Raw genomic sequence first — 22463 nt, 5'->3', positions numbered from 1 at the left:
AGGCCAGACTGGAACCCTGGACCTCCCGTCTCTGGGCCTGACTCTCCATCCAGTGAGCTACCCAGCTGCCCCCTCGCCTTATTTCTCTTGATTTCCCCATGTAGAAAGAAGGCTTGTGAGCGCCTTCAGTTGCCCTGGTGCCAGCTGTCTGCTCTTTGGGGCCCGACTTCAGTACTGGCCGACCTCGGGGGTACCTCCGGGCCTCCCCTACCTCTCCAACTGCCACTCCTCATTTCTGTGGGGGCTTCACTGCTAGAGAAAGGTGCATTGTCTGCAGATGGTGCCTGTGGAAATGCCCACAGAGGCACATGTGAATCTTGCAATGGGGAACGTGCAGGCGACAAGCCCACCAGCCCTGGCTCAGGAAAGGCCCTTGGAATCCGGCCTGCAGATGAGTCTAAGCCAGAACGGGCCCGAGTCGTCTTAAAAACCCAGCCAGCACATCCTGGCCCAAATGGGATGCAAATCCAAAGGGGCCCAATGGAGGGCAAGTCATCTGGGCATTGCCAAGTTTCCTGGGGGCGCACACAAAGCTCTGCCAGCTACCAGGACAATGCCAGCTTTTGCTTCCTGGAGGAGCGAAGGTCCCTGTGCATTAAAGGTTCTTCTCCTCCATGTCTTTCTTTCTTTTTCTTTTAAAAAGCTTTTCCTTCCATCTTAGAATCCATATTAAGTATCAGTTCTAAGGCAGAAGAGCAGTAAGGACTAGGCAATGGGAGTTAAGTGACTTGCCCAGGGTCACCCAGTCAGGAAGCACCACCTAAATACCCCCTCCTGCATATCTTCCCAAGAATATCAGTTCTCTTTCGTCTGGCCCACTATTATCCCAAGCTGTTCTGAACAATGGGCAGGAAAAGTCAGCCGGCCCTTGGCCTACAGGATCCCCCGGTACAATGGCCCTGAATATCACCTTCAAGGCCTGGCTCAGTGGCAGGAAGCCAGGTTGGCCCCAGATAGCCTCACAGATGGCGACGGCTAGGGAAAACGGCACCATACTGAGGTGAATCCCAGGTCTAGAGAGAGAAGGCCACAACTGGCTGAGAGCCATGGGGACCTGGACCCCAGCCTTCGGCCCAAGAAGAGACAGTAATGAAGTGCAGAGCTGGCAGGGGCCTCAGAACAGGGAATGTTAGAACCGAGAGGAACCTTAAACAGAGCGAACAAAATGGTAAGAGCTGAAAAGCCTCTCGGAATTTCGATCCCGGATGCTTTACGCGCCCTTCTAGTTCTCTTTCCTCCTCTGTAAAAAAGATGGAGCTGGAGAAGCCCAGAGAGATGGCAGAGTATACGGTAACCTTGGGGGACTGCCTCATCCTCCTCTAAGAAACAAGAACTCAAACGTGGGAAACTCAGCAAGGGCAGGAAGACGACGAATACCTCCCACAAAACGATTCTTGCTGGATGGGGGCAGGGGGCAGACTGGGGAAGGCTACCTTTCCAGCAGATGGCTCACGGGACCGCCTCCTCGCTCCCAGCCTCACTAACCCATGCCCATCCCCTAACCCATGACGGCTGGCCCAGGGCATCCTCCCAACGACTGCCACGTCAGACACCTCCAGGGCTCGATGAGAAGTCAACAAGCAATTTATTAAGCGTCAGTGATGTGCCAGGCTCTGTGCTGGGTGTTGAGGGTACAAAGACAAGAACTAACAAACAGATTCCCACCCTCCAAGAAACAACAAGGGCACGTCCCATAGAAGTAGAGAGAAAACAAGATCCTTTTCATTTGGGATAGCGCTCTAGGACGCGTTAGGAAAGGCCTCGAGTGGGAGGTGCCAGTTGGGAAGGAGCCCGGGGACTCTAAAAGGTGGATGAGAGTAGGGAGTGTGTCCCTGGCATGGGGAGTGGCCTAAAACAAAAGTCTGGAGACAGGAGATAAAGTGTCCTGTGGGAGGAACAGCAAACAGATCAGTCTGGTGAGACTTAAAAGTGTTAGAACGAGAGTGATGTATAGTAAAGCTGCAAAGAAAGGTTGGAGCAACTCTGTGAAGGGCTTTAAATGTCAAAGAGAGGAACTTCTAATTGGTCTTAGAGGTAACAGGGAGCTATTGGGGTTTACTGAGCAGAAGAGTGGCATGGTCAGATTTGGGCTTTCGGAATATCACTTAAGCAGCTGTGTGAAGAACAGTTTGGAGACAGAAGACAGGAGGGAGGGAGACCAAGCAGGAGGCTGTTGAAAAGGCGAGAGATGATGAGAGACAGACTAGGGTTGTGGTGTTTTGACGTTGAAGAAATGACCAAAGGGCAGACTGGAGGATAAGGGGGGGCCATTCCGACACCTTTTTCTAGGGATCTGGGGAACATTATGGCCCGACTGTGCAGACATGAGCTTCAGATCTCGGAGGCACCTTCTGGCACCTCCTTCTCCTTACTCCTCCAGTCCCTGGGTACCACTGTGTTCAGATGTTCTTGTTTCATTCATTTTGCTTGGCTATTTTCATCCCCACTCATCTTCCTTCCAGACCCAAGAGTATAGATCTCAGCCCATCTATATGGCCTCCCATCAAGGCTACACAGGGGGCCTCCAACCATGGTGTGGGGGTGCGAGCCTTCCTTAAGCTCTCATGACATGCCACGGCTACCAATGGAGCACTCGGGCAAATTAGTCCATGCTTTTGCCGAGTGCCCTTCTTTTTTTGGTCATGCTAATTTATAATCTGGGCGGCGAGGTGGCACAGTGGATAGAGTTTTGAGCCTGAAGTCAGGAATATTCATCTTCCTGAGTTCAAAGCTGACCTCAGAAACTTCTTAGCTGTGTGACCCTGGGTAAGTCACTTCACCTCCATTGCCCAGCTCTTACCACTCTTCTGTCTTGGAAGCAATGCTCAGTATTGACTCCAAGACTAAAAAAAGGTAAGGGTTTAAGAAAAAAGAAACAGAGGGTTAATTTCGAGTCAAAGAAACCCTTAGGACATCCGCAGAAACAAACCTTGAGTTTAAACGGTCGAGAAACATAGTCCAATTTTGGAATGACAATATCAAAGAGCAAATCTTGCACAGGAAGAGAAGAGGAAAACAACTCATCTGATTCTAAGGAAAAAGCCATCGGACTAGGCATCCCAGGATGACTCTGGGGTTACGAGAAATCCAAAATTGGAATCAAATCATTCAGAGAGTAGAGAACGTCAGCAGAAGTCCCGGCATAATAAATCTGGCAAAGGTGAGCAAAAATAGCAAAACCTGCCACTAGACACTCCTGAAAGGGAACGCATTTGAGTCATTCCTTCAAAGGAAGCCAGGTGATCCGGGTGTTAAACTTTCAAACCAGCCCAACGCAAAGCCAAATAGTAGCAAAAGACGAAGAAATGAAATGCTTGTTTGCGTGAAGACAGGGTGACGTGGAGAAAGGAAGGTGCAGAGGGAGGGAGGGGCGGTTTTATTGATCACCGATTTAAAAAACTCACCCAGTGAGAGAGAGTGAATAGACCGAGCCTCCGCTACCAAAATTCTCCTTAAAAATAGGGCCAGAAGGAACTCTGCCAACTGCCTTGGAGGATGAGACAAATATGGGCCCAATTGCCAAAAAAAAAACCGAGGAAGAGATCTCTGGGCCTATCTCCCTCATCAACATTGATGCAGAAATGCTAAATAAAGTCCTGACATGGAGACTACAGGAAAACATTCCGAAAATGATTCATGGGGACTGAACTGGAGTTATACCAAGGACGTAAGAATGATTCATAAATAAGAAAACAATGAGCTTATGTTCACTGATTGCTAACGCGGAAACGAACAGTAGTGGAGCCCTGTCTAACTCTAGGATCACCTAGAAACTCCCTGGCCGCGCGCTCTCACTCACTCTCTCTCCGTCTCCCCCATCTCTTCTTCCGTCTGGCTCCCTCTTTCTTTCTCGGTATCTGTCTGTCTCTGTTTCTCTCCCTCTTTCTCTCGGTCTCTATAAATGCCGTTCGGTCATTTTTCAGTCACGTCCCCTTTGGGGGACTTTCTTGGCAAAGATGCTGGAGTGCTTTGCCATTTCTTTTTCCAGCTCATTCTTCCAGAGGATGAAACTGAGGCAAACAGGGTGAAGTGACTTGTCTAGGGTCACACAACTAGTAAGTGTCTTGAGACCAGATTTGAACTCAGGAAAAAGGAATCTTCCAGATTCCAGGCCTAGCCCTCTAGCTACTGTGTCGCCTAGATGCCAGTTACAAATATCTATCTATAAAAACGGCAAGCAAACAATTAACTTTTGTTAAGAATCTACTATGTGGGGGGCAGCTGGGTAGCTCAGTGGACTAAGAGTCAGGCCTAGAAACAGGTCCTAGGTTCAAATCTGGCCTCAGACCAGCTGGGTGACCCTGGGCAAGTCACTTGACCCCCATGGCCCACCCTTACCACTCTGCCACCTAGGAGACAATACACAGAAGTTAAGGGTTTAAAAAAAAATAAACAAACAAACAAATAAATGAATGAATAAGTGAACAAGCATACAAACAAATAAATGAATAAATAAATAAATAGATGACTAAACAGACAAATAAATAAATAAATGCAGGGCTAAATAAGTAAATGAGCAAGCAAGCAAACAAATAAATAAATAAACAAACAAACAAGCTAACAAACAAATAAATAAATAAATGGATGGATGGGAGAGTGGATGAATGAATGAATGAATGAATAAATAGATGCTTATTTTAAAAAAGAACCTACTATGTGCCAGGCACTGCACTAAGCATGATATGTTGCATATATATTCCATATCAATATGCAGATACACATGTATACACACATACACATATATACATACACGTGTGAGGCATCTCTTTCTCTCTTAAAGAACATCCCCAAACCCTGACCTTCTGCCTTAGGATTGGTATCAGGTACTGATTCCAAGCCGGAAGAGTGGGAGGGCCAGGTAATGGAGGTTAAGTGACTTGCCCATAGTCCCACGGCTAGGAAGTGTCAGAGGCCAGATTTGACCCCAGCCTGGCTCTCTACCCACTGAGCCGCCCAGCTGCCTCTAAAGTATCTCTCTTAGGAAAAATCACTACCTCAAGAGCTAAATCGGCAGAGGAAAACTAGAGCCCCATCTCCCCAGTGAATGCTGCTATAAAAACTGTAAGTCAAAGATTAACAAGGAGATCAGAGCACTATATGGGGAGGATCACACACCCTGCCCAGGGGAGTTTTGTGGCAGGAATTCCGGGATGGTTCAATATTATGAAAAAAAAAATAGCAATCTGCATCGATAGGGGCAATTCCTCACCGAGAGAGCTCCTCCGTACCCATAAAAGTCCCAGATCTGGTCGAAGAAAGAAGTGGGCAAAGGAACACAGAAGAGTAAAATGAACCCTCTAAAGAACCGAGATATTTTAGAATCACGATTATTCCAAAGGACGCTGGGAAAAGCCTTCGATGCTCGTGACTTTTTACTCTTTGATCAACTTTAGATCGCATTTGTTACTGAAAGCCCTTCTCGAATATAATCAAATCCAAGAGCTGCTCGCATGGTTTGCAGCGGAGAAACACTATAAGCTTTCCCAGTACAAACAGGGGTAAAGCAATGATGCCCGATTCCCCCGACTACCAATGGTAGTTGCAACGGTGGCACGCCGGTAAGATGAGAGGACAAAATCCAAGATGGAAACGGCCGTAGGGGCCCCCATGCTACCCGACGGGTGGCCTCAAAAGGTGGGGAGCCCTCCCGTCACCGCGGGGCTTTTTGCGGAAGCTCAGTGTTGCCTGGAAGGAGTGATGTCGCAGAGATTCCGGTTCAAATGTGGTTCGAATCAAATGCCCTCTGAGGTCCCTCCCAGCCCCGGGATTCTGCACGCCTGGCTGCCAAGTGATGTATAATGAGGAGACCATACATCCCAGCACCAGCCCTGGGAAGGATGAGGGGGCTGGGGGAGCGGCCCAGTGAGGAAATTAGTCTCCTAATGGAATCGACAGTTCCGTCAGGAGAGGTGAGGGCCACTGACCGACTCCAGAGGAGCTCACGAGGAAAGGCCTGGAGCACATTTCCAGGAGAAGGCCCTGTGGCTCAGGGGTCGGAGGAGGCGGCCACGGTACACTCAGAGAGGAAATTAGAATTCCAATTGGAGCAAGGAACAGGGCCAGGCCCCAGACAGCCCGTCACTAGGGAGGTGCTGGAGAAAAGGACCAGGTGGGAGGCTACCTTCCTCTTCAGCTGGGAGGAAAGGGCCCCCCAGGCCAAGCCTCCCACCTCCAGCAACTGCTCAGGTTTCAAGGCATCCTTGGAAAAAGGATACAAGCCTTAAAGGGACCCAAAAGATAGGGAGAGAAGGGAAACGTGAAGCGGTTGTGGAGCCCAGCCTAGAAGAGGACTCAGTAGTGACTCGGGGCAGGGGCGGGCAGTCGTTGTGCCTGTGGACTCGGTCGGACAACCTGGGTTCGAGTCTCCTGGCCTCTGATGCTTATTAGCTGGGTGACGAGGGGTGTCGCCCTCTCCGATCCTCAGTTCCCTTCATCTGAAAGATAGGGCTAAGCCTTGCACTATCTAATTCACGGGACTGCGGTAAGAAATGTGCTTTGGAAAGCCCAAAATGGGACCAAAATGGGAGTTTTCAGCAGGACAGAAGCCGTCCATTTGGCGAGGGGACCTCGCAAGCCGCTCCCACTACCCCCCGCCCCTCCACTGCCCGGCTCTCGGCTTCTGTGCCTCCTGCCTAATCCAACACTGATTTTATAATTCACGTTAGATTCTCTCCCATAACTGCCTGGGCCTGCAGGAGGCCGGGGCGGGGGGGGGAGCTAAATATGGCCCAAGAGGCAGAATTCAAAGGTGGTGACTGTCCCAAATGTAGTGCTAGCTGCGGGAGCTCGGATAAGGCATCTGAACCGCTCTGCGGTACGATTTCTAAAAGCTCTGAAAAATGAGGAGAAGGAAGGGAACATGCCTACTGTGGGCCAGGCACCAGACGAAGCACTTTAGAAATGCTGCCTCCCTGGATGCTCACACAGCCCTGGCAGATCCCCATTTTACAGATGAGGAAACTGAAGCCAACAGGATTGATTTAGGGACCCCATTTGGGGTTTTCTTGGCAAAGATACTGGGGTGGTTGGCCATTTCCTCCTCCAGCTCATTTTCCAGAAGAAACAAACAGGGTGAAGGGACTTGCCCAGGGTCACACAGCTGGCGTCTGAGGTCAGATTTGAATTCGGATCTTCCTGATTCTAGGCTCATCACTCTTATCGACTTCTCTACGTAAACTCCTCTTCCAGCTCTGCCCTTCTCTGGTATAAATTCAGAGCCAAAGGGGGCCTAAAGGACGGCCTAGTTCAACCCCGCGGTATGGGGGAAAGAGCCCTGGTTCTGGATTTGGGGGCCCCGGTTCAAATCCGCGCTTTTTCACTTTCCACCTTCACGAGCTCAAGAAAGGTTCTTGACTTTCTGGGAGGCCTCAGGAAAATGAAGTGCTTAGACCAAATGGCCACCAAAGCCCCTTCATTCACGCCTTTCATTTTTTTCAGGGGAGGAAGCCGAGGATCTAAAATGTGAAATGTGTGGCCCAGGGGCAGCGGGAGGTCCTGGGTTCCAATCTGACCTCAGAAACCTCTTCGCTGGGTGACCCTGGGCAAGTCACCTAACCCCCCACCGCCTAGCCCTTACCTTAATAGAATTGATACTGAATAGCCTTTACCTCTCTCTCTTCCGCCTTAGAACTGCTGCTCAGGATGGACTCTGAGGCAGAAGGTCGGAGGTGAACAGATCCGAAACGAGGATCTAGATCTAGTTCTTTGGTCTCCTTTCTCGCCCGTCGTCACCCCACTTTCCCATGCTGCCTTAGCTTGGATTTGGCCATTTTCTAGCCCAGAAGGTATACTTTCCTCCCCCCTCCCAGCAGCCCTAAAACGGTGCTGCCGCACCTCTGCGGTTGAGGGCTAGCATGTGGCTGGCACGAAGCGTGGGGCGGGGGAGGCCACACTGACCTTTGACATAGACGTACACCCTGGTCGTGAGGCCGGGGTCCTCGGCATCAGAGACGTCCCTGTAGCTGCAGGTGAAATAGCCGGTCTCGCTGGCCACCGTGCTGAAGATGGTGAGCTGACTGCACGAGAGGAGGGCGTCGTCGGGGCACGGGCGCTCAGCGACGCGCACGGAGCCGCTGGACGAACTGTTGCCCCAGTGCCAGACCAGCGGGGCGGATCCTCTGTGGAGACAAAAAGGAGAGAGACGTCCTCAGTCACGGCTGGGGAGGAGCCCCATGATGGAAAAGGAGCCCACCCTGGCCTCTTGGCTTAGACTTCCAAGTCCTGGGGGCAGAGGGAAGTCCCACTGGAAGAGCAAGCAGGTCTATTCAAAGATGGGCAGTAGCTCTGGGGGGGAGGGGGACAGCCAACCGGGGGGCCAGCTGGCAGTCGCTGCCTCCAGAAGGTGCTTCTCGGGGTTGGGGTTGAGTTGCTTTTCAGTCACGTCTGACTCTTGGTGACCCCATTTGGGATTTTCTGGGCAAAGATACTGGAGAGGCTGGCTAGTTCATTCTCTGGCTCATTTTACAGAGGAGGAAACTGAGGCCGAGTCGAAGTGACTCGTGCAGGATGACGCAGCTAGTAAGCGTGCCGTCGGAAAGAAACCCAGCTTCGTCCGTGTCTCTGTGCCCGTCCTCTTCCCTGGGAGCAGGGATCGTTTGGGCCTCGCCTAGCACAGGATTGGCACCCAGTAAACGCTCAACAGACCATCTCCCCACTGGTTGGCCGAGAGGAGGAATGTCTTAGGGCCTCCCGCCGGCGGCGCGGCCTCCCCGGCCTCCCTGCCTCCAGCGTCTCCCGTCCGATCCGTTCCCCACACAGCTGCCAAAGTGATTGGGAAAGCACACATGAGCACTTCCCCTCTCAGTAAATTCCAGCGATTCCCAGTTACCTCTGGGGTAAAATCCAGACTCCTCCGTCTGGCCCTTAAAGTACTTCCCAGGCTGGGCTGGGCTTCACCTTTCCAGACTGATTCTCCATCAGGCCCTCCCTCTTCACTCGCCCTCGCCAGTGCAGCCAAGCTGTCCTTCTGGCCGGTCCTCGCCCAAGTGGCGCCATCTCCCCCCCTCTGGGACCCTGCACGGGCTGGGCCCAGGTTTGGGACGCTCTCGCTCCTCACCGCCCCTTCCCATGAGGCTCAGTTCAAGGGTCACTCACTTCCTGTATAAACTTTTGCAGATCCCCAGGCAAGTCTGATTCTTGCTTGGCCCTTACCCTCCGTTTTAGAAGCAGTCCCTGCATTGGTTCTAAAGAGAAGAGAGGTAAGGGCTGGGCGGCGGGGGTCAAGTGACTTGCCCAGGATCACCCCGCTAGGAAGTGTCTGAAGCCGGACTGGAACTTAAATCCCTTGGGTTCCAGGCACGGCGCCTCTATCCGCTGCAGCCGGCTAACTTTCCCTCGCCCTTGTTAACCCTTATTTTCCATTTTTAGTATCAATTCTTGGAATTAAAAAAAAAAAATTAAACCCTGAACTTATGTCTTAGTAATAACTCTGAGCAGAAGGACAAGGGCTAGGCAATGGGGGTGAAGTGACTTGCCCAGGGTCACTCAGCTGGGAAATATCTCAGGCCAGACTGGAACCCAGGACCTCTCATCTCCAGGCCTGGCTCTCTAGCCACTGAGCTGCCCGCACACAGTTGGGCATGGGCAGGGCTTCGGAAGATCCTGCCACACTGAGCTAACACCCCTTTGGCATCCCAATGCAGGAGAGAAATGGAATGCGCTCAGTTCTCCTTTGCCTGCTGTGGCCCAGTCTTCGGGCCCCAGTCACACCAGTGTCCTGCATGCGAATCAGGGAAAGAATTGCTTTCAGCAGGCAGCACAGCGGGCGCGGGGCCTCGTGCCCTGACACTCGTCTGGGTTTTTTGGGAAGCTCAGAGCCTTCTGGGCCAGAGTGGCCCTCCGAGGAGCCCCAGAGGAGATGGGAAGCCTGGGAGAGGCGGGGCCTCGGGAGCTGGAGGGGAAGGTCCGGGCTCCCTCCTAGCCTCCTAGCCGTAGGGCCTTCGATGAGCTCGTGCCTGACTGAATTTAATCCACTTGGCCAAGCCTTTATTAAGGCACTGAGAACATGGTGGCCTCATTGGGATTGAGGAACCGCATTTGAGTGAGGCCCAGGAGCCCCATGGGGCCTGCACCGCTCTATGTGCAGGGGGGACAAAAGTGGACAACCTTCCACGAAAGCCCTCCAATGGGGATACAGGAAAGTACAAGGCGGGAGCAACATCGGAAACCCCAAGAACTGGAAGCCCAGGCCCAGGGCCCTCAGAAGGCCCTGAAGATCTCAGAGTTCCCCGGGAGGTGGGAGTCAGTGCAGAAACGCAGGACAGAGGGAGCCCAAGCAGCTCCATTAGGGCAGGGGAGAGCAGTCCCTCTTGTCTTTGTTTCTCTAGCACAGGTGCCTGGCACAAAGAGGACCGTGAATGGATGTTTAGTGACTGACTTTCACTAGGCAGGGATGCCTGACAGAATGACAAAGGAAGCAAATACCTTGTGGTACACAGTTGAAAAACCACTGGCTCCAGGCTCAGGAGTCGGGTTCAAATTCCACCTCTTGGCTCTACGACCGGAGTCAATCGCTTCCTTCCCTGGACCCCCCCCCCCCGATAAAACCAGGGGATTGGGCCAACTGGCCTCCGGGGACTCTCCCAACTCCAGATTTTGGACCCTATGTGTGACCTTGAGCAAGTCGCTTCCCTCCCTGTGCCTCAGTTTCCTCTTCTGTAAAATAAGAGCCGTTCATAGCCTCAGAGGTCCCTTCCAGCTCTGGTCCCTCCTAGGACTTTCTAGTCACTTAGTAACCTTTTGAAAACACATCCTCAGTTCCTGACTGAATGTCCCCAAAGACGCCTTCCTGTAAATCAGGTTGGGGCTGTGTGAAGAATTCTGGGAATGTTCTGAGAAAGGAGCACCGTGGTCCTACGGAGTCCCCTGAGACTCCAGCAGACAATTCTCAGGCCTCGGACAAGCCGTGACCCTCACGGCCATGAGGTCTCTCCCCTGTTATCTTCCTGAGGAGAAATAAGCAATCGCTTGGGCTGGCCAGCCTCCTGACTCACTTCCCCATCCCATCTTCCATGGCCTGGCCCCTGGGGACCCATTTCCCTGGGCTCTCGATCTCGGGGCCAGTCTGCTAGGAAGCAGCCGTCAGGCCTCTGCAGGCACCGGGCAAGGTCTGGAAAGCCAGTTGAACCCAGCAAGCATCCGTCCATGCCTCTTAGCACGAGGTGCCTTGCTAAGACACAAAGGCCGCAGAAGGAACACTCGTTGTCCTGGGAGGATATAACATACGTGCATGTTGGTAGGTGGGGACAGCTGGGGCCTTGGACACTTCCTGGCTGTGTGACCTTGGGCATGTCACTTCACCTCTGTTTGCCTAGGAGGCAGCTCAGGGGATAGAGGGCTGGACCTGGAGTTGGGAAGACCCGAGTCCAAACCCAGCCTCAGACACTTGCTGGCTGGGTGACCCTAGACAAGTCACTTCCCCCACCACTGCCTAGCCTTTACTGCTCTTCTGCCTTGGAACCAACACACCGAATGGCTTCTAAGAGAGAAGTTAAGGGGTTAAAAAAGAAGTAAATGAAGTAGCTGCAGTGCTTGGTTCACTGTTGGGTGAAGCCAGCCTGGCTCTGGTCGCCTTTGATCTGATCTTGGCTCTCATTGAAAAGAAGCGCCCGTATTTATGCTCGAGCTCTATTCCATGACAGCCCGGCGTGGTATTGGCAGCTGCCCCACACCACGCTCACCCCCAGGGGCCTTCCGCCTCCAGCCCCAGCCCCTCTGGAAAATTCTACTCCAGGGTGGGATTGGGGGATTGGCAGCAGCCAAGCAGAACAAAGGAGAGGGCAGCTCCTGACCAGCACGGAGTGGGAGCTGCCCAAGCCTTCAGCTGTCTCCGGCCTTCACACGGCCTTTCCGCAGCTGTCCAAAGAGCCCCCAGCTTAGGCCCTTTTCACACCTGGAGGTGTGCGGCCAAACGTGGCACAGGGCAGACCTGGAGGCCTTTCCTGCTCTGGGTTGTGCCTTTCTCCCTCCCCCCTCCCCAATGCCCTCTTTCCTGAACTATCTTCTATGTAGGTGGGCTTCAGTCATTCTAAACTCTTTCCCTCCATCTTACGGTGTATTGGTTCCAAGGCAGAAAGGGCTGGGCAGTGATGGTGAACCTTTTGGAGACCGAGTGCCCAAACCGCAACCCTCACACTGCATGTGAGCCTCCCATCTTTCCCCAGACAGGGGAGGGAGGAAGTGCTCCCATTGGGCTGCTGGGCAGAGGGGAAGGTGAAGTGAGGAATGTCCTCAGGCACACACGGACAGAGGGAGGGGAGCAGCCCCCTCCAGCATGCATGCCACAGGTTTGCCAGCATAGGGCTAGGCAATAGGAGTTAAGTGACTTGCCCAGGATCACACAGCTAGGAAGTACCTGAGGCCAGACTGGAACCCAAGCCTGGCTCTCCATCCACTGAGCCACCCAGCTGCCCTGTGTGCTTAATAGCTTTACATTTATTACACACTCACCCCCACCCACACACTATTGTCTCCCCTGTTCAGATGCGAGCTTCTCAAGGGTAGGGCCTGGCTCGTCCTTTGTCTCTACCCTCTACCGTCTCACCCCCAGCCCCACACTTGTGCCTTGGCTGACCGCCATGTCATGTTCTATTTCCCCTTGGAGCCCGGGCCCAGGACAGAGCCGAATAAACAAAGGCTAATTGGCAGAGGAGGAGGAAGAGCAGTGACCCGAGCAAGGCCCCCCAGGGAGTCTACAGCAGAGGTGGGCCTCGAATCCAGGTCACTCTCTGCCCTTGCTGGCACAATTGTTGACCCGCCCAGGCTTGAAAGGGAGCAGAAGTGGCCCCAAGGCCCCGGGGGAGGCCACACTCCCTCTCCAAGCCCAAGAGCCACTCTGTCACTGACACGGAGCACACAGAGGCCGGGCTAGTGGGAAGGCAGCACGTGGCGGCTTTTGTCCGTCCACTCCTGGCAGCTGCAGAAGCGGCAGGTGGCTCGTGCCCATCACCGCTCAGGCCTCCTTCGGCCTCGGGTGTCCCTCGAAGCTCTTCTTGCAGGAACACCACCATCACTTTAAGGGTAATGGCCTACAGCTACATCCTCTTGTCCCTCATGGCACAAAGCTCTCGGGCCAGGGGCCGTGGGCACTGACTCAGAACAAGACTGTCGTGTCAGGTGGGCTCCCTGGAGAGTGACGTCTTACTGTGGGACCCCGATAGCTTCCATGTCAGAAGATCCCAGCTCTAGCCTCAGAGGCCATTCAGGAGGTCCGGCCTCCTCATGTGACAAAGGGGGAAACTGAGGCCCAGAGGGAGAAGTGACTTCCAAGGTCCCAGAGTAAGAGCGTGAACCGAGGTCTCAACTTCAATGTGTCACGCTGTCGGGGTGGGGGTCCTTGGTGAGCTGGCTCATGGTACCTGTGGCCTACGGGCTTTCGTGGGGGGCATGTCTAACTTCTGTCTAACTTCTGTCCATGCGCCGTTCAACAGCTGAGAATCCCTCCCCTCCCCACTTCCTGGAGAGTCAGTAGGAAAATAAAGAGAGGATGTGGCTGCCAAGGACACTGCTCTCGAACTCATAGCCTCGGCCCCTTCTCCAGGCCGATGGGCTAACAAAGCAGCCCTGAAATAACTTTAGAAAAAAAAAATCAACCCCTCGGCCTGCCCAGGGAGGCTCGCCCTTGTGAGAGTGGGGGAGGAGGGCTGCTGGGGAGCACTCAGAGAATATGCCAGGCTGGCATGCAGGCGCCCCCGGTTTGAAGGTTGTCCCTCCCCAGGGCACATTATCCAAAGAAGGTTCTCTGGCTACTCTGGGCGTCAACTCAAGGCTCCACTTGATAGAGATGCTCTAATGTTCATTCATTCATTCATTGAGCCAATTAAACACAATTTCCTGGGCTCGGAGTTATGACTGATGGGGGAAAGGGAGGAGTCTGGGATTGCGACAATGCCCGGAGTCTTAGCCCCACGAGAGGCTGACAGATCCAGCCTTAGTACCCTCAGAGGCCGGCTCATCTTGGAGGAAACTAAAGACTGCAGAGGAGAATAAAGAAGGGAGGGACCCAAGGTCACCCAGAGAGCCCACCATCATTTTTCAGAGAAGGAAACTGAGGTATGAGGAGAAGGCACTTGCTCAAGGTCGCCCAAGCAGGCTCAGAGGTGTGCTTTAAACTGCGGCCTCCCTGACTCCAAGGCCTGCCCTCAGTTCACCGGTGGGCAGGGAGAGAAGCCATCGAAGCTTCTTTCCGGTGGGTGGGAGGGGGACGGATGCCCTCTGGCTGGACCTTCAACTCGCTTATCCTTACCTGCAGGTCACATCAAACGGGGAGCCGGCCGGGATCACCACCTGGTCTCCTAAGAAGCTCAGCTCTGGCTTTATGAGAGACTCTTCCTTGATAGCCATACCTGGACCAAGAAAAGAGGAGAAGCCATTGTTAGGCGCCATCTTTGGGAGCCCTCTCCTCACGGGTCGCCACGCCATTCACCCAAGAAACTTCCGAGGCCCCCAGAGACGAGCCCCTCGTTTCAGAGGGGAGGAAACTCGGGCCGAGAGTCCTTCGGACCGAAACTCTTGGGCTCTGGTCACCGCACCGTCCGAGAAGGAAGAATGTTTATTAAATGGCTCCCACGTGGGGGCCCTGAAAGGATCCCAAAGGCCGCCCCTGAAAGAAAGATGGCCGAATGTTGGCTGGGAGGGGCCGGAAGAGCTCTAGCGAGGGGGATTGCCAAAGCTCCCGGGGAGGCCTTCTCGGGCCGAACAGAACACGGCTGACCCTGCCTCGACGAGCCAGCCCCTCAGACGTTCGAAGAGAGCTGCCCCGGGTGTGCTCCTCGCTGCCCCTTCCCAACCTCCAAACAAGTCTTCTTCTCTGCTCTAGGCTAAAATAAAAGCCAGGTTCACAGGCGTCCTCTGGACCCGGAGCTGGAACTATCCATAGAGGCCCGTTAGGCCGAAATCCTCCCTTTGCAAGAGGATGAAAGTGAGGCCCGGGTATTGAAAGTGACTCACCCAAAGTCACACATAGGATGCGAGATCTGAGCTGAAAAGGACCTCACAGCCCATCTGGTCACCGGGTCTCCTTATTTTAGGGACGAGAAACTGAGGCCAGGGAAGGGAAAGGACTTTCCCAAGGTCACCCAGCGAGCAGGCGATAGATATGGGATTCAGATCTGGGTCCACTGATCTTTCCACTGTACCACACAGGAAGTCACTCCATCTCCCCGAGGCTCGGTTTCCCCATCTGAAAAACGGGGCCACCATTACGGGCAGCGTTCCCTAAAAAGTAGGTAGGACAAAGAAAGTACTCTGGGAACAGCCAAGTCCTGGGGAAATGTGCCATTGTTGGAAGGAACTCAAAGAAAGCACCCAAGGGTTCGGTTCCCCAGGCTGGGGCGTGGCCTTGCCAATCACTGACACCATAGCTCAGACCGTTCTGCAGGCCTTGATCCTTACAGGTTCTAGGTTTTCATCAGAGCCCCTGGGACTGTCGGGGGAGGGGGCCTGGCTCTGGCAGAGGCTGGGTACCTCAGGAGAGAGGCTCACCAGCCTAAGCAAGGCCTACAGCCTGGGCCCTATCACCTGCCTGTACCCGACGGAGGAGGGCACCGAAGGGAGCTCCTGCGCCCCCCTCCCCACCCCCACCCAGATCCTTCCCCTGCCAGCCAGGGCATTTCGGTCCTCTTCATGGTCCGACAGAAGGGAGGCTGGATTTCGAGACGGACGATTTGGGGACGAATCCCACCCTGGCTTGCTGCGAGGCTGTGCACGAGTTCCTGAGGTTACTCTTGGGAGACTATTCTTTGAAGGGGGAGGGACTACAGTAGAATCACGGCGCTGCAGTGGATAGAACGCCCAGCCTGGAGTCAGAAAGACTCATCCTCCTGGGTTCAAGTCCAGCCTCAGACACTTACTAGCTGTGGGACCCTGGGCAAGTCACTTAATCCTATTTGCCTCAGTTTCCTCATCTGGAAAATGAGCTGGAGAAGGAGATTGCAAACTAACTGTGGGACCCTGGACAAGTCACTTGACCCTGTCTCCCTCCGTTTCCTTGTCTCTAAAACAAGGTAGAGAAGGAAATAGCAAATTCTCTGTGTCTGCGTTAGTCCTAATATTGTCTGCTCTTCCACATACACACGTGTGTGCACATGCACATTTTCCCCATAGTTCCAGAGGCTATATACACAATGACGCTATAGTCTAAGGAATTTCTTCCTTCAAGACAGGCTGCATGATCCCGGGTGATCTCAGTTAGGAGACACTCAGAGATCACCGGGATCAACCCATTCTCACTTCCTATCCTCTAGGTCAGTGATGGTGAACCTTTCAGAGGGGTGGCTGACGTGAGAAATGTCCTCCAGCACCCGTGGAGATGGGGAGGGGAGCAGCCTGGCCCTGCATCCCTTCGGCTTTCTAGTAATGAACTCTATACTGGGAAGACAGCGCGTGCCCACAGAGAGGACCACATGTGCCACAGGCTCACCACCATGGTTCTTCTAGCAAACAAGCTAGTGCCGCTTGAAGATACTAAGCATGTCCTCCTGGCAGGGGCTTTTGCCTTGAACTCTGGGAGCCTGAGGTAGGGAGTAATCGCCACCAGCCTTAGGCAGATATTTCATTTACCACCTGCAGATTTGAACCCAGCTTCTCCAGGCCTGGCTCTCAATCCACTGAAGTGCCCAGCTGCCCCCACCCTCCAATCCTCCCATTTCTAGAGATGACAAAAGAGGAAAAGTGACTGGCCTAAGGGCACTCAACCAGGAGGATGGAAGCTAGAAATCAAACTGTGGTCTCCTGACTCTGAAGTCCAGATGGAGAGCCTCTGCCCCATGATCCTCCCAGCCGCCACGGAATAGAAAGGTCTTCGGGAAGCTTGGAAACAGTGGGAGACGGTCATCTGCCAGGCCTGAGCGGGTCTTGCCCAATGCCGAAGGGCTGCTTGAACAGGAGGGCTGGCCCAGGGACATGTGTTTCAACAGCCTCACAAAACGTGGGCATTTATGTTCCTCCTCTACTGTTTTTTGAGGGCTTCTTCTTTGGCCGATGGGAGAGGCAACTGGCTAGGTGGAACTGTCCCTCCCCGAGGTCTGGGCTTGGGCTGGGGGGAGAGAGGAAGGGGCGGATGATCACAGACATGGTAGGGAGCAAGAGCAGGAAGGCCCCTGAGAAATTATCTAGTCCACATTTTATAAAAGGGGAAACTGAGGCCAAAGGAGCGAGGTAACTCGCCTCCTAGAATTAAAGCTAGAAACAGCCTGTGAGGCCATCGAGTTTGACTTGCTCATTTTATAGAGGAGGAAACTGAGGCCCACAGAAGGGAAGGGACTTGCCCAGCTGCGTAGGCAGAGGCAGGATTTGTGACTAGGAAGCTGCTTGATAGTACTCTTTCCTCTCTGGGCCAACTCATTCCTCCAGGGCACACAAGGGGCCAAAGGAGGGCCACAGGAGAAGAAATGGGCCCAGGGCAGGAGCCTACCCAGGTGCTGGGGGGGGGGGGGAGGGAGGGAGGCCAATGACTCATCCCCACATTTAACACCTACCCCCAATCCTACTGCCTGCCCTCCCATTGGCCCAGACTTTTGTTTTTCTTGGAGGTAGCACAGGGGTAGCCTCGGGAAATCGGCTCACAGATGGTTCTCTTCACCATTCCGGAGTCTGGGAGTGAACTGATTAACTTTGACCGTTTTGCAGATGAGGAAACTCAGGAAATCACTTGCCCAGGGTCATGCAACTAGTAAGCACCTTGGCTCTAAGTCTGGGCCTAAGGAGCAGCTGGGTGGCTCAGTGGATTGAGAGCCAGGCCTGAAGACGGGAGGTCCTGGGTTCCAATCTGGCCTCAGACACTTCCCAGCTGGGTGACCCTGGACAAGTCACTTGACCCCCATTGCCTAGCCCTGACCACTCTTCTGCCTTGGAACGGATACTTATATCCATTCTAAGACAGAAGTTAAGGGTTCATATGCTAAGAAAAATGCAGAGGGCCTCGTCTCACTCCGCCGTACTCCCACGTTTCAAATTGCGTTATAACAACTAGTTGGTGTAACCCTTAACGTCTCTGAGACTCAATTTTCACATCTGTAAAATGGGTGATTTGGGACTCACTGGCCTCTAAGGCCCCTTCTCCAGCTCTGAATCCATGATCTGGAACCTGGAGAGGGGAAGGATGGAGGGAACAGTAGAACTTCTCTTGAACGCCTGCTCAGGAAATGAAGCGACAAGTCTCTGGGCAAAATCCAGGGGAACTGGATGGAGCGACCCAGCAGGGGAAGAGTTCGGAGGGCTTCAGGGGAAGCCAAGCGCTTTGGCCTGGAACCCAGAGATGCCCCAGAAGCTTAGCTGGAAAGGAGGCTGCTGCTCTAGTGGCTGAAGACCTCAGAAACAACGTCCCCAGGGCAAGGGAAAGACTCAGAGGCCACCGTAAAGGCCCACGTGGGCCTATGGGCAAGCAAAAGGGAGAGACGAGGCTGGGATAGAGCTTGACCGCCTCAAGAGCTGGTCTCTAGGAATCAGGAAAACCCGAGTTCAAGCGCCACCTCTGGTGCTTGCTGGCCGGGTGGCCCCACCGCGGGCCTTTAGCCTCCCGGGGCCCTAGACAACTCTTGGAGGCCAGAATTTGGAGAGCATTTTTTGGAGAAGATGTTCTTCCCTGGAGTTCCCCGAATCAGCGGAGTCGTGGAACCACAATAAAGCCTACAGAAGCTCGAGCGACTATTCAGAGGACGGGCCACATCCCTGCCTGACGATGAGCCCATTTCACAGAAGACACAACTGAGGCTCCAGCCAGGAAATGATGAGCCGGGCCTTGGCATGTGATTTTGAAGCACAAATGATAAACAGCAGTGCAGGATGAGGGGTGAGAGAAGGGCCACTGGGCTTGAGTTTGGGCCTCTTGCCCAAATTCTCCACATCCTGTATGGAGCGGAATGTAAGCAAAGGAAAGACAGTTGTATGGAGGCGCGGGGTCGGGGCTCGCTATTACTGAGAAATGGGAGAGAACCGGCACTGTGCCGCCCTGGAGATGGGCTAGTAGGTTTGAAGGGAACGCTTCAGCATGGGTGTCTCGCCGATGGTGACTCATGACAGCGGGGAGGGCTGGTGGGCCTGGAACACCAAGTACTGGCCTTGGAAGGGACCCTAGAACACCTACCGGGGGAACTGAGAAGGGCAGAGCTGGGAGGGGGATTAGAACACAGGACAGAGAGGGCTAACGCTGGGAAAACTTCCAAAACAAGGAAGGGGTGAAGGCATCAGACCAAGCCTCAGTTTCCCCATGCCCCCTCATTGAGGGCTACGCAGAGGTTTGGGGAGCCTCTGTCCCCTGGCACTGTCCTCTGCCGCTAAGCCCACGGCCGGGGCCTGGAAACCGAGCGGAGAACGACGGTCATGAAGCACTGCCCATCTCTGGTCAGCTGCGCACTGAGCACTGAGCCCGGCTCCTGATCCTGGGAGTCAGCCCAGCCCCCAGCGAGCCCACAGACTGCAGGTCGGGGGCGGGGGGGAGGCATGCTGCTGGGCCCCTTTTCTTCCCCCTCTTGGGAGCAGGGCCAGCTCTCCAGCCCCAGCCATGAGCAGTGTATCTCACACTCAGCTCCATGGCACTTCTGGGCAAGCTTCCCAGGCGACAAGGAATCGAGCTGAGGCTGGAAGAGAAGAAAAGTGGCCAAGTCCACAGGACGTGTTGCTTCCCGATCTGATTCCCGCTTAGAATCAGGTTAAGGGACTTGTCCAGGGTCACACAGCTACCTGAGGTCCTGACAGTTAGACTAAAGAGGGACAAAAGGCGAGCATGATGGCTTTGAAGTCCAAGGGGCCCACATTCAAGGATGGCTCCGCCGCTTCTACCTATACCACCTATATTGGGCAAATTGCCTCCTTGGACCTCAGCTTCCCCTTCTGTAAAATGAAGGTTTAGATTTGATGGCCTCGGAGGCCCCTTTAACCACAGGCGACCCACTGTGTGTTTCTCAAAATCCGATCTATTGACTTCTTTTTTTAACCTCTTACCCTCCATCTCAGAATCCACACTGTGGATCAGTTCCAAGACAGAAGAGCAGTAAGGGCTCAGCGATGGGGGTTAAGTGACTTGTCCAGGGTCACCCAGCTAGGAAGTGGCTGAGGCCAGATTTGAACCCACGACCTCCTGTCTCGAGGCCTGGCTCTCCATCCACTGAGCCACCCGGCTGTCCCCCACTTCCATTTACTTCTTACTCTCCCAAGACATCTCGCTGTGATTCTTGGGCAGAGAGACGGGAGAGGGGACGAGAGAGGGTTCAACTGCCACTAAGGATGCTCCCACTCTGCATTGGGCCCTGGGGCGAGGTGCCAGGAATGTGAAGATGAAAAGGAAAAGGGCTCGCCTTGCTTTCTCTCCGGAAGAAAGCGTGTCTACACGCAGGTGTAGCCCAACTCCATACAAAGCGGGCGAGGCCCTGTGTGACCGAGAAAGGCCTTTCGAGAGCAGAGTGCCAGGGAGGGCCCCAAAAGGGACGTCTCTTCCCGACTTCCAGGCCAGCGTCCTTTCGGCCAAGTCTCCCTGTGGGATGGGGGCACCCCTGGTCTCCTGACTCTGGATGAGCGGCCGAGCACACCAACTCCCCAAGGCCCACCCCAGGGAAAGGTGAAGCCACTGGAGAGGGCAAAGCTTCCTAGGAAAGTAGAGCTCTGGGAATGGGGGAGGAAGAGAGGAGTTCTCTGCCCCCACCCCAAACTCCTGACGGGCGAGGACCCCGGAGAAGCCCCAGGCCCGGGACAGGATTTCTCTTCCTCTCCCAGCAGCTCGGGGCCAATCGAGCCCCATCTCCAAGCTTCTTGGCATCAGGAAAGTCTGAAGCCATCGATCTCTGGGAGGGCCGGGGACACCCGGGCGTCCTCTAAGAAAAGAGGAGCCGTCTCCCTTCCTTCCTTCCTGCCCTCCTTCCTTTCTTATTTCTTCCCTCTCTCCTCCAGGGCTGGGAGGAGATTTCCCATCAGCTCTTGGGGCCCACGGGATGAGCACCTCTTTCTCTCCTCACCTCCTCCTGTCCCAGCTCCCCCTTCACCCACTCTCAGACTCTCTTCAACGACTGCTGCCTCAATGATCCTGAGCCTTTTCAACTTCCTGCCTTGGGCCAATTCCCGATATTCTTCCAGTTGGGAACACAGGAGCCGGCTGGGGAGCCTGGAGTCAGTTGCTTGCTCTCTCTGGGCCTCATCTTCTTTCGATAATGAAGGAGCTGATGATGGGGGAGGGAGGGCTCTAGATGGACTTTTTGTTTTTAACCCCTTAGCTTTTGATACCAACTATCAGTTCCAAGGTAGAAGAGCAGTAAGGGCTGGGCAATGGGGGTGAAGTGACTTGCCCAGGGTCACACAGCTGGGAAGTGTCTGAGGCAAAGTTACTTCAACTCTAGAGAACTCGGTTTCCTCATCTGTAAAATGAGATCTCCCAACCGTGAGCGAGATCCATCCCTTCCAACTCCGATCCTCCTTGAAGGGACTTTGTCCCAAAGTAGGCACATGTGGTCATGGGACACAGGCTAGGTCCTTCCTCCAGAGCAGAGAGGCCCACTGCTCAGACGAAGACAGTCACGTTGGTGGGTACGAGCGAGCAGAGCTCTCCTGAAGTCTAGCAAGCCTGATCTAGGCCCTTTCCAAGGGAAGAACGCCCTACTCTTTCGCAGTCAAGACCAGCCACTGAGGCTGGCCGTAGCTTTTTGTGCCAATCCTGCCTGGGTACGAGCTCCCAGGGTGCAGGTCAGCCTAGGGCAGTGATGACAAACCTTTTAGAGACCTGCCTCTGTCACCTTACCCCAGACAGGGGTGGGAGAAAGGGAGGGAGTGGCCCGAGTGCTCTGCTCAGGGGAGGGAGCGCTTCCACTGGGCTGCTGGGGAAGAGGGGTGGGGAGGTGCAGTGGGGAGAGGGAGGGGAGCAGCTCTGCCCGAGTCCTTCTGCCTTTCTAGTAACTAACTTTGGCGGGTGATGGTGTGGCTGCCCACGGAGAGGTCTCTGTGTGCCATCTTTGGCACGTTTGCCATAGGTTTGCCATCACAGGCCTAGGGGAAGCGTACACAAGAGAACTGAGCAGAATTATTAACAGGTAAAGAGGAAAGGAAGCCACCTCTTTGGGTTTGTGGGCTTCTTCTGGACAAGGAGATCCAAGGATGGCGTCCAAACCGCCCCGGCCCCTTTAGCCTCAATCCCTAACTAGATGAGTCAACATTCCCATGGCTGTGGACCAAGCATGAAAAGTCCTTGTTGAAGGCAATCTGGCCATCACAAGGGGATACCCAATCTGTGGCCCAACACAATTCAGCACCCAGAGAAGGTAAGGACTTACTCGAATGGATCAAGGATCTCTCCCACCTGGCTATTCCCTCCAGTAATGCAGATCTCGGCCCCTCTGGGTCTTCCCAGTCCATCCGACTCTCCTCCTCCCACTAGGTCTGTCACGCTGGACAGGTGGTGGGAGGAGGGTGTACCCCACCTGCTCTGGCTCGCCCTCACTTACACCAGGATATATCAGCGGAACATTTGGCTAGTCCCCTGGTAG

At 54.1% G+C, this 22463-nt stretch overlaps 1 protein-coding gene across 1 annotated transcript in view; it reads right to left on the bottom strand.

The window, feature by feature from the left end:
- LOC123253770 (vascular endothelial growth factor receptor kdr-like) overlaps nucleotides 1-21930 on the bottom strand; it is a 113676-nt gene extending 91746 nt beyond the window's left edge. Inside the window, exons 1-3 of the mRNA XM_044682914.1 lie at nucleotides 21882-21930; nucleotides 14243-14342; nucleotides 7897-8117 (exon numbers count right to left, since the gene is read on the bottom strand). Of these exons, the coding sequence (XP_044538849.1) occupies nucleotides 7897-8117; nucleotides 14243-14342; nucleotides 21882-21930 (370 nt within the window). The remainder of the gene's footprint in view (nucleotides 1-7896; nucleotides 8118-14242; nucleotides 14343-21881) is intronic.
- Nucleotides 21931-22463: the final 533 nt, after the last annotated feature.

This window comes from Gracilinanus agilis, chromosome X (genome assembly GCF_016433145.1).
Source record: "Gracilinanus agilis isolate LMUSP501 chromosome X, AgileGrace, whole genome shotgun sequence".
Taxonomy (NCBI): domain Eukaryota; kingdom Metazoa; phylum Chordata; class Mammalia; order Didelphimorphia; family Didelphidae; genus Gracilinanus; species Gracilinanus agilis.
This window is presented reverse-complemented; position numbering and strand designations above follow the sequence as displayed.